This window comes from Macrotis lagotis, chromosome 8 (assembly GCF_037893015.1).
Source record: "Macrotis lagotis isolate mMagLag1 chromosome 8, bilby.v1.9.chrom.fasta, whole genome shotgun sequence".
Taxonomy (NCBI): Eukaryota; Metazoa; Chordata; class Mammalia; order Peramelemorphia; family Peramelidae; genus Macrotis; species Macrotis lagotis.
Genome location: NC_133665.1, coordinates 9,538,939 through 9,555,613, shown reverse-complemented (window position 1 = coordinate 9,555,613; position 16,675 = coordinate 9,538,939). Strand labels below are relative to the sequence as shown.

Sequence of the window (16,675 nt, the reverse complement as noted above, 5' to 3'; positions counted from 1 at the left end):
GAAGCAGTTCAATGAAACCAATTAACTCACCAATTGTTTCTTATAGTATTTGCAACCATGTGCCCATAATTCTCCATCTCTGAAAACTGGAAAGAGAGAGGTACAACCAGGAGGATTTCATCATAACATGTTTCCCTAGTATATATCCTTTTCTGAGAAAAAAAAAAACTAGTAATGTCTTAGGAAGCAAAAATATTCAAGACAGGATTTATTTTTTCCTTGGAAAGAATGGAAAAAAATCATCATACACAGAGGTAAAGACTTTGATTTTTTCTGAGTTTTTTTTAAAGCCATTTAATAATTTAGAAGAAATAGATTTGTGGTATCAGAATACTTGGTGAATTTTCCCTTTTCAGACTGCTGACTTTGGATTCAAATGATTAGATCAGGGAGCTCTGCTTCTCTCAAATGTTTTCTTTCTCCATTTGAAGCTTTTTGCTGAACATTAAAACTATCTCCTTGGTGGTGAGAGAGGAGTTCTGTTTGGAAAGCCTGGATGAAAAAACCCTTCCCATATCAAGTGCTTGACATAGAGGGAAATAATAGCCAAATCGACATCAGGTGTCTCCAAAGACAGCTCACTGTGAAAAATGGAATGGTGGCTTTCAATTATTGTGGCTTGTGGCAGTGCCACTTTCCACACTGGCTTATACTTTTCACCAACCCTTCCTATCCCCCCCTCCAGTTCTAGAAGGAAAAAACATTTGTAAAAGACACCGAGAGGAATAGGACTTCATTAGCATTAATAGGATCCTTAGTTGCTTATTACCGAAACTAAATCACTTTTATGGGTAAATGCCTTTGAATACAGTACAATTTGTTTCTCTGTGTTGATCTTTCACAGCATTTATTCTGTTTTCCAAAAGAAAAGAAGAAAAGAATTGATACAATACTTTAAAATTCACAAAAATGTTTCCCTTACAGCAATCTTGTGAATGGGCAATGAAATTATTATTTTCTCCATTTTATAGTTGAGGAAACTGAGGCCAAAAGATATTAACTTTGCATTAGTTAGTTGCTTAGCAATTGGTGGTAGTGGGACTCAGGCCCATTGAGACTTTCTGAATCCTAGTCAAGAAAGGAAGAAGAATAAAGAAAAAAGGAAAAAAGAGTGATAAATAAGGCAAAACTAAAAGGAGAGAAGGAAACAATAATAATGTTAAGTGTTTTGCAGTTTATAAACAATTTATTTTTTCTTTTTTGATTTTCACAACTACTGAGGGAGGCAGAAAAGTGTTTATAGCCATTTTACAGATGAGGGCATGAAAAGTTCCCAAGTGATTTTTTAAAGGTTTACAGAACTAATATTTGGCAGAGATTATGTTAATGTAAATCTTTTGACTTACATATCTAGAATTTTCTAAAATAACACAACTTTTATTTATTTATTTTTTGATGTATATTTTTTCCTATTTTTATCATTTTTATTTAAAATTTTGACTTCCACATTCTATCTTTTCCTTCTCCCTCTCTAAGACAACAAGCAATCAGAAGTTTATACATGTGCAATTATGTAAAATATTTCCAAATTAGTCATTTTGTAGTAGGCTCAAAAAATTAAAGAAAGTGAAAACTATCATGTTTCAGTCTGTATTTAATAAGTATCACTTTTCTCTCTAGAAACAAATAGTATGCCTCATCATTACTGCTTTGGGATTGACTTGTATTTCAGAGAACAACCCTTATTCACAGTTTTTCAGCAAACAATATTGCCATTACTGTGTACAACATTCTCCTAATTCTGTTTCACCATCCATCAGTTCATGTTAAGTCTTTCCACGTTTTTCCTAAAATCATCCTGTTTGTCATTTCTTATAGCACAAGAGTATTTCAATATAGTTATACACTACCAATTTTTTAAGCATTCCCCAAAGTGACTTGCCCAAGGTCACACAGGTAATTATTAAGTGTCTGAGGTCAGATTTGAACTCAGGTCCTCCTGACTCCAGGACTGATAATCTCTCCACTGTGCCACCTAGCTGCCCCCTTTACCCCTTTTTTGAATGTGTTTGGGATATAGACCTAGCTGTGGTATTGCAGGATCACAGGGTATGCACAGTTTTATAGCCCTTTGGGCACAGTTCCAAATTGTGCTCCAGAATGGTTAAATCAATCCACAATTCTACTAACTGTGTATTTAGTCTCCCAGTTTTCCCACATCCCCTCCACAACTAATATTTTCCTTTTTTTTTGTCATATTAACCAATCTCATAGGTATGAGGTGGTGCCTCAGAGTTGTTTTAATTTGCATTTCTCAGATCAATAGTGATTTAGAACACTTTTTGGAATGGTTATAGATAACTTTGAAACCAGCCTATTCATAGACTTTGATTATTTATCAATTGGAGAATGATTTGAATTTTTTATAAATTTGTACTAATATGCCATCATATCATTTGAAAAGAGTGAGAGTTTTGTTTCCTTCAGTTTCTTTTTCTTCTTCTTATTGTTTTACAGTTTTCCCAGAAGTTTTGGTCAAATAATGAGTTTTTGTTCCAACAATTCGCATTTTTTGGATTATCAAACACTAGAGTACTATTGCCATTTACTAGATTGTAATTTGTACCTAATCTATTTCACATTTTCACTCTTTTTCTTAGCCAGTATCAGATTGTTTTGATAATTACTGCTTTATAATTCAGTTTGAGATCTGGTACAGCTAAACTATCTTCTTTCAAATTTTTTTCCATTGATTCCCTTGATATCCTTGAGCTTTTGTTCTTGCAGATGAATTTTGTTATTATTTTTCTAACTCTATAAAATATTTTTAATAGTTTGATTGGTATGGCAGTGTATAAATAAATTTAGATAGAATTGTTATTTTTATTACATTGATTCAACCTACCCATCAGCAATTAATGTTTTTCCAATTGTTTAGTTCTGACTTTATTTGTGTAAAAAGTGTTTTATAGTTGTGTTCATATGGTTCCTGTGTTTGCCTTGGCAGATAGACCCTAAAGTATTTTATCTTGTCTACAGATATTATAAATGAAATTTCTCTTTCTATCTCTTGTTGTTGTACTTTTTTGTGATATATAGAAATGCTGATAATTTACATTCTTCAAGTCTGCTAAAGTTGCAAATTATTTCAAGCAAATTTTTAGTTGATTCTCTAGTATACCATCGTATCATTTGCAAAGAGAGTTTGTTTCTTCATTTCCTGTTCTAATTCTTTCAATTTCTTTTTCTTCTCTTATTGCCCAAGTTAAAATTTCTAATGCAATATTGAATAATAGTGTTGATTATGGTCATTCTTGTTTTATCCCTGTTCTTATTGGTAAGGCTTCTAGGTAGTCTCCTTTATAGATAATGCTTGTGCATGATTTGAACTCAGGTCCTCCTGACTCCAGGGCTTGTGCTCTACCCATTGTGGCACCTAGTTGCCCCTAACTCTTGTATAATCTTGACTGTAACTCCATGATATTTGAATGGTGGGTTTTGGTCTGCTTATAATACCTTCTTCTTGATCTGTGAGCTTTGGAATTTGGCTATGATATTCCTGGGATTTTTAATTTTGGATTGGCATTTAGATGTTGATTAGTAGATTATTTCAATTTCTATTTTTCCCTCTGATTCTACTATATCAGGGTAGTTTTCTTTGATAATTTCTGGAAAGGCATTGTCCAGGTTCCTCCCCAACCCTCCCCTCCCCCTCCCCTCGCCTCTTCTCTTCTTGATGCTCTATGATAGCTTTCCATAGTCAAGTTTTTTTTTGTTTTTGTTCCCCCCCCCCAATTTTTCTTCCCTTTTTGTGACTTAGTGTTTTTATGTGAGAACTGGACTCAGGCTTGCACTGTCCCAAGCATTTTGTGCTGTAACACTGGGTCTTATTGGTTGTTTTCACTGGACTTTAGGGCTTACTTGCCTACTTTCTCTGGAGAATAGGCTTCCCTTCTGGCTTGTACTGGGATGGGGAGCTCCCTGTTAGCTCCTCTTGGGTGTGAGGTTTAATTGCTATCCTCCTGGGATGGGGCTTTGCTCTGGATTGCTAAGTAAGGTAAGAGAGTCTTCCTGACGGTTGGCCTTGGAGGAGGGATCTTCTTGTTGGTCTACTCAATGAGTGGGGCACTGCTGCTAGGTTGTTTTGGAAATAGGATCTTTCTGCTGGTAGGCTTCATGAGCAGGATCTTGCTGTTCACCAGTCTTAGGGTAGGGCTTCACTACTGGTCAGCAGTGGGGTCAAGGCCAGACTGGTGATTTGTGTTGGGTTGGGGTTGCTGGGGTATGGCATTGTTGAGCTGCACACTTGATAAAGGGGCTTTTGGTTTGGTGAAGTCCTGGTAGATTGCACCAGTTTAGAGCCTCCTGCTCTGAGGCTGGTTGCTGCTGCTATTGCTATTGGACCTCATGACCCTTCTATCCAGTGAGAGAGACTTTTTTTGTTGGGCTGGTAACTGTTTCCCTACTCCCAGATTAATTATGGGGTGGTTTTATAGTTGTTTTGGAGGGGAATTTGGGAAGGGTTGAGGTGGTTTATTTCAGACTCTGCCATCTTGGCACTGGAAGTATGACACCTTTAAAATGAGAACAGTATAGAATTTTTATATTTATTCTTGGTTATCCTTTAGCTTCCCTAGATTTTCTTCATTTTAATTCCCTGGTGAGAAAATTATCCTTGCCAATGTAGATCTGCACCTGCTTGGCAACTTTTAGTCTTAAAGAGTTGCCTACATAACAATCAGTTTAGGGATTTGCTCAGGATCATATAGCTGGCATATGTCATAGACTTTAACCTAGATCATCCTGGTCTTGAGAGATCCTTTCTATTTACTACATCACTACCTCTCCTGTTTCCCTCTTCATATAGTTTTAGAGCTGTCTTTAAATCTCCCAGGAGTCCAGTGCCCTCTTCTAACCCCTAGATATTCATTCCCCAACCCCCTTATCCACATTGAAGTTCAGCAGTATGTCTGTCTCCAGACATTCTCAAAATCTCTTCTTTCACATCAAAACTAACCTACATGCGTTGTTCCTATCACGCCGGATCCTACTATTATCCCTTCAAATCTTCTGAAGATTGGTTTCAAAAATAAGGTTTGTTGGAATCCTGAGACTGGGGAGACCTAGATTCTAGTCCTGATTTTGCTACTTTAAGCTATGTAATCTTGTATAAGTCACTTTAACCTTTAGACCTTATTTTCTTCATTTGCCAGATAAGGGGTTTGGAATATGATTTCTAGTGTCCCAGCTCAAGTATAGCTAATAAGGAATTTTTAATCAATGTCTTCTCCCAAGAGAAACAGGGTGATGTAGTTGAGAGGCAGTAGATTTGGAGTCAAGAATCCTGCCTCTGTCACTTACTAGCTGTGTTGCTAGGTAAGTCATTTAACCTTATCTATTTTTCCTTATCTATAAAATGAGGGCAGTGGATTTTATGACCTATAATTCTTCTAACTTTAAATCAACAATCTCCCAAAATAGGGTCCTTCCACCACATTACAGGGTCTCTCAGATTGCATTTACATTTCCAGATTTACTTTTATCTGTGTGAGCCACTTAGTGAGTGAGTTGCCTTATCTTTCAATTGATCTATCAGTTTCATCTATCTCACCAGGACATAAGAACTTCTTGGAAGTGTTTTGAAAAATGAGAAGAGCAGTCCAAAGGTCAAGAAGTAGGATGCTGATTTTTATAATCATTTGAATTAGTATGTGGACAATTAAAGCAGAAATAATTAGGATATGAACTCTTTGAAAGGAAGAATAGCTTAAAGTTCTTCTGTAAGTTATCATCATCATCATCATCATCATCATCATCATCATTAGTAAAAAAAACTAGCTGCAATGAATTTTCACCCCAAATGATAAGTTCTGATGTCTTTTGTCATCATTTTGAGCTAATAGGAGTGTGTTCTACATTCATTTCCTCCTATGGTGATAGTGAAAGGATATGGATTTTCTCATCAATTTTATTTTAAAAAACTCATTTTTAATAATTTGGCCAAATAGAGTGATAACAGTCCTAGATCTAGGGCTGATGGGAATGGAGTAATTTCATGGTTTCCTTAATGATTTCATAACCACCTCAGGCTGTCAATGGGAAATCTGGCTGACAGCCAAGCTCACCTGGTCTTATAGCTTCTGTGGGGTTGGGATTTGGCATTTGTGAAACCTAGCTTTCTCTACCCATTGTGCATTCTTCTGTTTCCTCCCCTATAGACTATTTAGTCATTGTGCTTCATACCAGGGTCTTCCTAAAATAAGGGATGACTTTGGGCTTGTCAGAGAAGAAAGAAAGGGGTCTCATAGGGATGGGAGAAGAAGGTTCTAGTACAAGGTGATTAAAAATAAAAGACCTATGCATGTAAGAGCTGGAGCTTGGAGTAAGGGATGGAATGGGTTCAAAGTCAGGAAGACCCAGGTTTAAGATATATTCTGACACATATTGACATGTGACCTGGAGCAAGTCATACAACCTCTTAGATGTCTAGTTATTTCTTTCTGATTATACATTGCAGAAATTACAGTGGTTCAAGGAATTTCTTCACTCATGGAATTACAATTTCAATACGCTGATGCATGTATATGTAAACACACAGACAACACATGCATATACATATACAAGGCACATATGTATACAGTGCATGCACATACATGTAAAATATGTAAATGTATACTACATGTATATATGCCTGTGTATACATGTATAGGTGTAGATATGTGCACATATCTTCATATGTATTTACAGTGTGATTCACCCTGAACCTGAACCCCTTTAGAAATAGTTCTGCCAAGAGGTTTGCGTTCCATGTTGAAGAAGTAGAAGGGGAAAACAGAAATAAAGAGGCACATCTTGCCTTTTTGGTTGCCAGTCTTGGTGAGGGGGAGAGAGTGTTGAAGGGGACAAGCCCAGCTGCAAATAAACCTTCTTTTTTGCTTCTCTTTCATTGCTTCCTCCATTTCTACCTTCTCCCTTTCCCTTGTGTAGATGCATTCTGTCCCAATGCAGAACCAAAAGAAATTGTGGGTGTGTCCTGGGCAAAGATTAAAAGTGATACCCTTACAGTGACAAAGTATGAGACAATGGGAAAAGAAGCAGTTTATTTGTTTGTTTGCTTGATTTTTTTATGGATTTTATTTATTTTGAGTTTTACAATTTTTCCCCTAATCTTACTTCCCTCCCCCCAACCCCCACAGAAGGCAATTTGTCAGTTTTTACATTGTTTTCATTGGTATATATTGATCCAAATTGAGTGTTATGAGAGAGAAATCATATCCTTAAGGAAGAAACATAAAGTATAAGACATAGCAAGATCAGACAATAAGATATCAATTTTTTTCCTCTAAATTTAAAGTAATAGTCCTTGGTCTTTGTTCAAACTCCACAGTTGTTTCTCTGGATACAGATGGTATTCTCCATTGCAGAGAGCCCCAAATTGTCCCTGATTGTTGCACTGATGGAATGAGCGAGTCCATCAAGGTTTATCATTGCCCCCATGTTTCTGTTAGGGTATATAGTGTTTTTCTCATTCTGCTCATCTCACTCAGCATCAGTTCATGCAAATCCTTCCAGTCTTCCCTGAATTCCCATCCCTCTTGGTTTCTAATATAACAATAGTCTTCCATGACATACATATTCCATAGTTTGAAGCAGTTTATTTTGGTGAATGCAGTACTACTCTGATTTTGCATTGCTAATGGAGACACCACCATTTCAGCTTGGTCCAACTCGCTTTAAAAAAATCAAATGTTTTATCTATTATCATTCATTCATACATATATTAATTCATTCATCTATCCATTTGAAACAATAAAGATTTACTGAATAGTGTTGTGAAGAAGAATAAAAGTTTTTGTTTTCTGGGATGTTAAAATCTTGTTGGAGAAAGGTCATCAATAAGTTTCCTTCTTTGGTGGGGCTATCCTTTGAGATGCTGGGTACTCTTTCCATCACAGGAAATCGCACTCCCTCCATGCTTCAGCTGTGTAATTACTATCCATTTCTTTCCATAAATCCTCCATACAGGAGCCTACTCATGCTCAAGTTTTTCCCCTGGCTCTTATTCAGCACAGTAGGGGCTCAATGAAAGGGATTTTTTAAATTTTGACTTGATTTGGCTATCTTGTTAATAAGATACTATTCTAGCTGAGTCTAACTCTATTTAGAAAAATGTTGTTGTTGATTTAAATCTTAATATACACTTAGGATCATAGATTTAGATCAGAAAGGCCCATAAAAGTCCAATTTCCTCATTTTTAGGTGAGGAAACTGAGATCCAGAGACCTTAAGTATCTTGCTCAGGCACCCACAGCTAGTAATTGTTTGAGGTCTTCCTGACCAGTGTATTAAACAGAGTACCGGGTCTGAAGTCAGGAATATAGTTCAAGTCAGATACTTCCTAGCTTTGAGACCCTGGGCAAGTCATTTAAGCATTGTTTGACTCAGTTTCTTATCAGTAAAACGGAGACACGCTGAAAAGGAAATGACAAATCACTACAGTATCTTTGTCAAGAAAACTTCATGGTAAGACCATAGGTTCACTAAAAGTTAGACATGTTTGAATAACAACAGTCTCCTGACTTCAAAATGTCTCTCTTTTGAGTCTGCTATTCACAGTTGACTGTATACATTTCCTCCTCCCTTTCTATCCTTCTTGCTATCAAGGCTACCCTTTGCCATTTGGTAGAGATCTGATGAACTCATTCTCAGTAAGAGATACATCACTTAATATGTCTGATCTCCCAGTGAGTATGATGTTCATGAAGGATGATGTGAATCCAAGGATTGAAACTAAATCTAGAATGTTGGCATTAAAATTAGGTAATTTTAGGCACCTGAGGTAGATCTATAAGGGAGAATTTTTTTGTTTATTTTTTCTTTTCATTTTTTTTTTGTGGGGAAGGCAGATGGGGAAAGCTTTCTCTTCTCTCAAATTACAGTAATGGAACCCACTCTGCCTTCCAAAAAAGGTTATTATTGATAGTGAGATAGGAAGTCATGAAATCATGAAATATAAGTTGCAGAAGGGCCCTTAAAGGCCTTCTGAAATGTCTACTCCCTTCATTTTACAGATAAGGACACAGAGGCCCAGAGAGCAAAAAAGTTTGCCTAAGGTCACGTAGAGATAAAAGGTAGGACCAGAATCTAGACTCCTAGCCCCCAATTAAGTATTCTTTCTACTTAAATACTATTTGAGCTTTTGCCCTGTAAACTTTAGGGGCAACCTGAAATTTTTGTGCATTCAGTGAGGGAGGAAGCAACTATGGGAAGGGTTTCTAGCGACTTTGTTCTAGCCTTGTGAAATTTGCTTCCTAAATTTTAAGGATGTACCCCTTACCCCCTTTCTCCCCAAAGTACTTTCCCTTGTCACTTGGTTGCTGGGACCCAATCTTTAAAAAATAGGGGGGGGGGGGAGCTCAAATATATTTATACATGGCTACTATGTAACCACAGAGAAAGAATGTGGTTTTGAGGATAACCAGTTCTCAGTGGACCAGAAACAAAATTATGAACAATTACAAACAAAATTATCTTCACGCTGGAGAAAACCTAAGGAGCCCTCTGTTTAGATGTGGGAATAGAGAATAATTCCTCCCTTGTAATAATATCCCAGGAATTGGTCATCCGTTCTTCTTTCTATTTGAAGTCAAGGGGAATCCTCCTCTTTGCTTCCTGAAGCAACCTATTTTTCTTTGCCATAGCTCTAATCCTAATTTACTCTACTGAATTCAGTCCTGGTATTCCTGATATCAAATCTCCATTTGCCTCTTTGTTGTTCTCATTATTCCTCACTCCCCATGCTCCATTGCTCTTTGTTCTGCTTTCTGGAGCCAATATCTCGAGTTGAAGATAGCTCTGACATCTCCTCATCTTAAAGGCAGCTAGGTGGTGTAGTGGATGGAGAACTGAACCTAGAATCAGAAAGACTTAAATTCAAAGTGGCCTCAATTTTTTTTTATAAGGCATTGGGATTAAGTGACTTGCCTAAGGTCACACAGTTAGGTAATTGTTAAGTGTATGAGGCTGGATTTGAACTCAGATCCTCCTGATTCTAGAGCCAGTGCTCTATCCACTGCACTACCTAGCTGGCCCGGCTTCAACATTTACTAGTCCATGTGACCCTCTGTGAATTGGCTAGCCTCACTTTCCTCATTCATAAAAATGAGTAAAGTAATATTATTTATCTCCCAGGGTTATTGAAACATTGTAGAAGCATTTATTAAAGGCTAGTATGTCACCATGGAGATAATAAAAAGAGATAATATTTGTAAAATGCTCAGCATCAAGGCTGGCACTTAGTGTCCTTCATTCATCTTCTTAGTTTTCTTTTTTTCAGATTAAATATTTCCAGTTCCTTTGAATTTGAGGCCCTTCATCAAATTTGTTGGAAAGTTCATTTGGACAATCTCTCTTTTATCAGTAGCCTACCTAGTCTGTGACTTCTGGAACTCAACACAATACTCCAGAGGTAGTCTGATCAAGTCAGAGTATGGTAGGATGATCCTGGACATTGCCTCTTGAATGCAATTCAAGTCTGCTTTAGTCTTCTTGGAAAGCTTTCTTCTTCCCAAGTTCTTTCCTGAGTCTCCCAGTTGTTAAGGTAAACCCAAGCCTAGTATCATGCATATTGATGATGTTGCAATATTGACTCATATTGATACAGGAAAACAGACTGTGCCTTTCCATTTTATATTTTGAGATTGTTTTTTTTAAAATATTTTTTCCAAATACATGAAAAAGATAGTTTTGAACATTTTTCCTTTTGTAAGCTTTTGAGTTTCACATTTTTCTACCATTCTTCCTTCCCTCCCCCTTCCCCCATGGAATGAACAAGCTTATATAATTTGTATGTGTAAAATTGTGTTTAACATATTTCCATAATAGTTATATTATTAGATATTTATGAAGAGGAATTAGAACTAAGGGGAAAATATGAGAAAGAAAAAACATAAAATAAACTTTAAAAAGCAAACATTAGTATGTTTTGCTCTGTATTCAGACTCCTTAGTTGTTTTCCTCTGGATGTGATTGGTTCTTGATCTCAGGATTGTACTTGATTACTGAACTGCTGAGAGGAGCTGCATTCATCATAGCTGATTATCTCACAATGTTGCTATAAATGTGTATAATGTTCTCTTGATACTACTCACTTCACTCAGCATCTGTTCATGTAAGTTTGTCCAGGCATTTCTAAAGTTTGACCACTCATTATTTCTTACAGAACAATAGTACTCTATCACATTAATATACCATAGTTTGTTCAGCCATTCCTCAATTGATGGTCATCCCCTCAGTTTCCAATTCTTTCCCATCACAAAAGAACAGTTATTAATATTTTTGTACATGGGGGTCCTTTTCCCCCTTTAATAATCACCTTGGGAATTAGACCTAGTGTTGGATCAAAGGGCAGGCACAGTTTTATTGCACTCCAGAATGGCTGGATCAGTTCACAACTGTGAGGTTGATTTTTGAACCTGTTGAGACTTTACATTGTGGAATTTATATTACTAGCTTTGCCCATTGATTAACCTGTGAAAAAATGGTGTCTTTCATGCTCAGTGTTAGCAGTCTCCCCAGCGTGTTAGTAATCTCTTTGCACCATTTCCAAATTTTCTAAATGTGCCGAATCATTTATAAAACTGTTAAACTGTAGAGATCTCTGGGATCTCCTTTCAAGTTAATATTAAGGTGTTAATGACTATTTTTGGATTACTTTCTCTTTGGGAAGGGCAGGTCTTCAGGTCAGGACCTGCTTAGCTTGGTCCCTAGAAAGTCTTTCTATTTTTTTTTTAGTGGGGTATTATAAGTATGAAGGATCTCACAGACTCCCTTTCCCTCCCATGCTTTCATGGGAAAAGTATTTGTCTATATTTTGTAAACAAGAGAACAATTGTACTAGTTTAAAAAAAGAAACCCTGTGATCTGGAGGTGAGTTGAATTGTTTTCTTACCACAGGATGGGAAAAAAAGAGGAACATTTTCGAATGAGTCTCAGAAAAATGTTTCCTCTGATTTAGAAATGTGAATGTTCATCTAATGCTTATTAATATTTTTTCTTGGGTCATGGACAGAGTTATTATACAAAGAAATTGTTTTCCTTAAAAATATTTGAATTCATATCTGCTTCATCTCAATCTTTCCTCTGGTACTATGGTCACCTGGAAATCTTCCACTTCTCAGACTAAGACAAAGGGTGGCACATGAGTGCTGCCCATGATGTCCTGGGGTTGTTGGTGGTGGGGGAAGGGAACCTGCACCTATGGGAACAATGGCAAGGATAGTGGTAGTCAGGAACCTTGGATCCTTCAGGGTTCTCAGATGGGGCCAGTGGGAGGAGCACTAAACTGGTGTCAGTTCCTGCCACTGATGAGTTGTGTGATGTCAGGTAGGTCACTTTCCTACTCTGGGCCTCAGTTTCTTCATCTGTAAAATGAGAATTTTAACTTAATGATATGATTCCAGTGGTGTAGGGATCATAATGAATAGAAGGAAACACACATTTATTAGGCACTTTTTATGTACCAGATCCTGCTAAGTGCTTTACAAAAAAAGCATCTCATTTGGAGTTTATTTAGATACCCATGGAAGTAGATATTCTTATCATTCTTATTATTCCTATTTTATAATTGAGGAAACTGAGGCAGAGGTGAAGTGACTTGTCTACAATCATACAGCTAATAAGTGCTTGAGGCCATTTTGGAACTCAGATCTTCCTGACTCTATGTTCAGTATACTATCCACTGCCCCATCTAGCTAACCTGGCATTCTTATTAGCACAATATCTCAGAAGAATTCAACATTTCTGTTTTATTTTTGTTTGTGTCTTTCTCTTAAGCTATGCATGGGACGTTTGTGATTCTATTGCCGCTCAGCCTGATCCTGATGGTCTTTGGAGGAATGACAGGATTTATAAGCATCCTTGCCAGAGCCTATCTTCTTCTCCTTATGACTGGAATGCTTTTCCTTTTTGGAGGTACTCTACTAATTCTCTTTGGGGTTCAAAAATTATAAGAAATAACCATATAGAAACATGAACCTTGGGCCAAGAGCAGAATTTTCTATATTTCCTTTGGGCCTTCCAAATGGATAAATTTCAAAGCATTTGTTCTGAATCCACAGTAAGAAGCACCAAGTATGTGCTCATTCCATAAGTCTTTGCAAAAACTGTTCTTCCATGCTTAAGAATGCACTCCCTCCCTTTTGCTTCTAGATAGAATTTCTAGCTTCTTTCAATGCTAGGCTTAAATTTCTATTTAAACTCTTTCCTAATTATCACTTCCCTTTAGTTATGACCTCTCAACCTAGAATTATTTTTATACATTTTGTAAATAATTACATATCCTATCATGTCTCCCAAGAGAATAAAAAAAAAACTGTTAAGGAAGAAAATCTCTATGTTTTTGTCTCAGTTCCATTCATTTTGTCTTTATACTTTAATACTTCATATATAGTAGATACTTTATAGATTCTTGTTGAATGAATACCCATTTTGCTCTTCAAATCCAAAAATAGCAATTCTTGTAGTTCTTAAATTTTCCTGTTGTGAGTGGCACATGAGAAAACCAGCTGTTCCTAGTATGATCCATGTAACTTTGCAATATATTTTCTTTCCTTGGGCTGGCTAGGAAATTGAAGACCCAGTATTATGTGGCCATTTCTGTCCCTATGTCATTGGAGAGAGTGGTGGACATGAGAGAATGATAATTTTTTTAGCCTTTCAGGAACCACTTGACAGTTACAATCATTTTATAGTAAATCTTGTCAAATTAGAGAAAAATTTAAATTAGCAAAAAATCCAATTTCTATTAGACAAGAAGTCAATTTTCTTATATTCATTAGAACTAATCAGTGGACAAATTTTAGGAATTAAAACCAAAAGGAAGGAGCAGAAGATAAGAGTTATGATTGAGGGAACCTAAATGTCTTAATTTTAAGGAAATGCCTTGAAGGAAAGTCATTTTTTTTAAAGAGCTCATAAGGAAAACAATTAGAAATGTGGATTTGGAAACAAAAAGAGAACAAATATTACCCACACCAATGAGACAGAGGGCTTCAATGTATTCTCCATACATTTTGTGGGGATAAATCAACCTTTGTTTGCACATTTCCAAATTGCATTTGTTGGGGTAGTAGGCCAAACCTTTACAAGTAAGAATTTAGGGAATTGATGTTTATTTGTGGATACCTCTTATTAATTATGTTAGGGGAGTGGTCAGATCGAGGGGAGGACTCAGGACTGCTTAAAGATCATCATGTTCATAGGAGGGGACATAAATGTGTGTGTGTGTGTGTGTGTGTGTGTGTGTGTGTGTGTATCTTTGTATGTCTTTGAGTGTGTGTCAGTGGAGCACAGGTTAAGTTAACAAATTAGTCAGCAAGTATTTATTAATCACCTACTATGTGCCAGTTACTCTGCAAAGTCCAGAAAGATGCACAGTCTCTTTTGTGGAGTAAAGCCTTGGAGATGGTGATGTGGATTTCTCCAGTTTGGAACCAGATTTCTTAGTTTTTTTAGACAGACAGAAAGACAGAGATACAAATACACACAGAAGGAGGAGGAAGAGATTGGAGAGAGGGGAAGGGGGAGAAAGACAGAGAGACAGAGACACATACAGAGAGAGAGAGAGAGAGAGAGAGAGAGAGAGAGAGAGAGAGAGAGAGATTTCCATTTCTTTTGGGTGGGTCAAAGACCTATCTCTCCAGGGAATGGGGAAAGCAATGAACTTAATAGGAGCTAATTTTTGTTCAAAGCTGGGTTTCCACCAGGTGAGTTGGAGCAAGATCATCTTGACTCCTAAAAACCGACAGCTAAATGTTAAATATTAAAAGGTGTATTTGTACATCTTAGAAAAACAGCAAAATTAAGGCTTTGTTGTCTAGATATAAAAAAGTGATAGAAAAATATCAATAATGCAGATTAAACTTCTTTTTATCCTTCTGAAAGTTATTTAATATTTACCAGTCCACCTCCTTGCCTTGCCAATTAATCAAATTTCCTTTAAAAAATAAGCAAAAAATTTTATTTTTAAAATACCCCTTTTTCTTAGAGGACAGAGTCCAGAGACAGTATTTTAAACTACAAGTAAATATATTTTTTAATATTTGTAGAGAAAATGAACAGTAGATTTTTAATATACATCTACATGAAGATAAGTTAAAAGAACTGGGGATGTTTAGTTTGGAGAAGAGTCTTGAGGAACATAATACTGCTTTTGAATATTTGAAAAGCTATATTTCTTTTTTTTTAGATTTTTCAAGGCAATGGGGTTAAGTGGCTTGCCCAAGGCCACATGGCTAGGTAATTATTAAGTGTCTGAGGTCGGATTTGAACCTAGGTACTCCTGACTCCAAGGCTGATGCTCTATTCACTGAGCCACCTAGCTGCCCTGAAAGGCTATATTTCTAAGAAGGATAAGGCTTACTCTATTAGGTCCTAGTGGGACCTAGGTTTAGATTTAGGAAAAAAGGGTGAAAATTGTTAAGAGGCACATTTTGCAATAATATCAAGAAAAATTTTCTCATTATTAGATCTAAAAGTAAAGTGAGTTTTCTTGAGAGGTAGTAGATTTTTCCCTCCTTGGAGATATTCAGGCAGAGGAGGAATGACAATTTGTTGGGCGCATTATGAAAGTAATTTTTTTGGGGGGGGGTAGATAGGTTGGACTAGATTGCACCTCAGGTTTTGTCCAACTCTGAGACTTTGAGACTATAATTCTTTTTTTTAAATCTGTTTTTATTTAGCCTTGGTGACACTTGCTGGAATTAGTGTCTACATTGCCTACTCAGCAGCAGCTTTCCAAGAAGCAGTCTGCCTCCTAGAAAAGAAGGATCTCCTGGACCAGGTGGACATCAGGTTCGGATGGTCCTTGGCTCTTGGCTGGATCTCCTTCATCTCGGAACTCTTCACTGGGGCAGCATTCCTACTGGCAGCAAGAGTGATTGGCTTGAAACGGAGACAGGACCAAGCAATATGAAAGGGTCACTGCAGGTTGAGTCTTGACCCTGGAGAGAGTTGGCCCTAGAATGAAGTTGGAGGGAGGCACTTTCCTAAAGCTAAGGCCAAGGCTATGCATTGGTTTTTGAATCCACTGATGGGATATGCTATGGTTTCCTATTCCTAAAAGATATTCAGGAATGTTTGCAAGGAAGCTCCATTTCCCAATGGATTTCTATTATGCCTTGAACACTGACTCATTAGAGTTGTGATATGTGCCACTCTTACTGTTGTATTCACTATTTATCTGTGTGTGCATTTGTGTAGGCAGGAGTAGAGTTCATTTCTTGTGTATTAACCAGCAAATTTAATGAAATACAGTATGGTTTGGTCTTTGAGTGAAGACCTTATAGATCTCAGGCTCAGATACACTTGTCTTTTTCCATTATGTTTCACGAAATTCATAAAATTCCTTGCCTGCCAATTGCATTTATAGTTTCTATCTGAAATGCAGATATTAAAATTTTAAATATACCCAATTTTAGCATACTTAATATAAAATATCAGAACTTAAAAGCCTGGTGATTTCAGGGGTGAATTCACCTTAAAAAATTCATTTTGTTCATTATAGTATTTTAAGAGAGATATTTAAGTTTACTATATTTAAGATTAAAATTCTATCTACACAGTTCTGATTTTATTGACTTCTTTTTATTACCACATCTAATGCACATAAAGTGAGGTATACCTGTTATTCAGAGGGACTTTAATGATAATAGAAAGTGCAATGGTTTCTGTGTTT

The 16,675-nt window shown here is 36.6% G+C and overlaps 1 protein-coding gene across 2 annotated transcripts in view; it reads left to right on the top strand.

Moving 5' to 3' along the window:
• The window catches only part of TMEM114 (transmembrane protein 114), a 54,733-nt gene extending 38,321 nt beyond the window's left edge, over positions 1 to 16,412 (top strand). Inside the window, exons 3-4 of one of the 2 annotated variants that reach the window (XM_074195923.1) lie at positions 12,775 to 12,912; positions 15,681 to 16,412. In XM_074195923.1, the coding sequence (XP_074052024.1) occupies positions 12,775 to 12,912; positions 15,681 to 15,913 (371 nt within the window). In that variant the 3' untranslated portion in view covers positions 15,914 to 16,412. The remainder of the gene's footprint in view (positions 1 to 12,774; positions 12,913 to 15,680) is intronic. The other variant, XM_074195924.1, reaches the window with a different exon arrangement.
• The last annotated feature ends 263 nt before the right edge of the window (positions 16,413 to 16,675 follow it).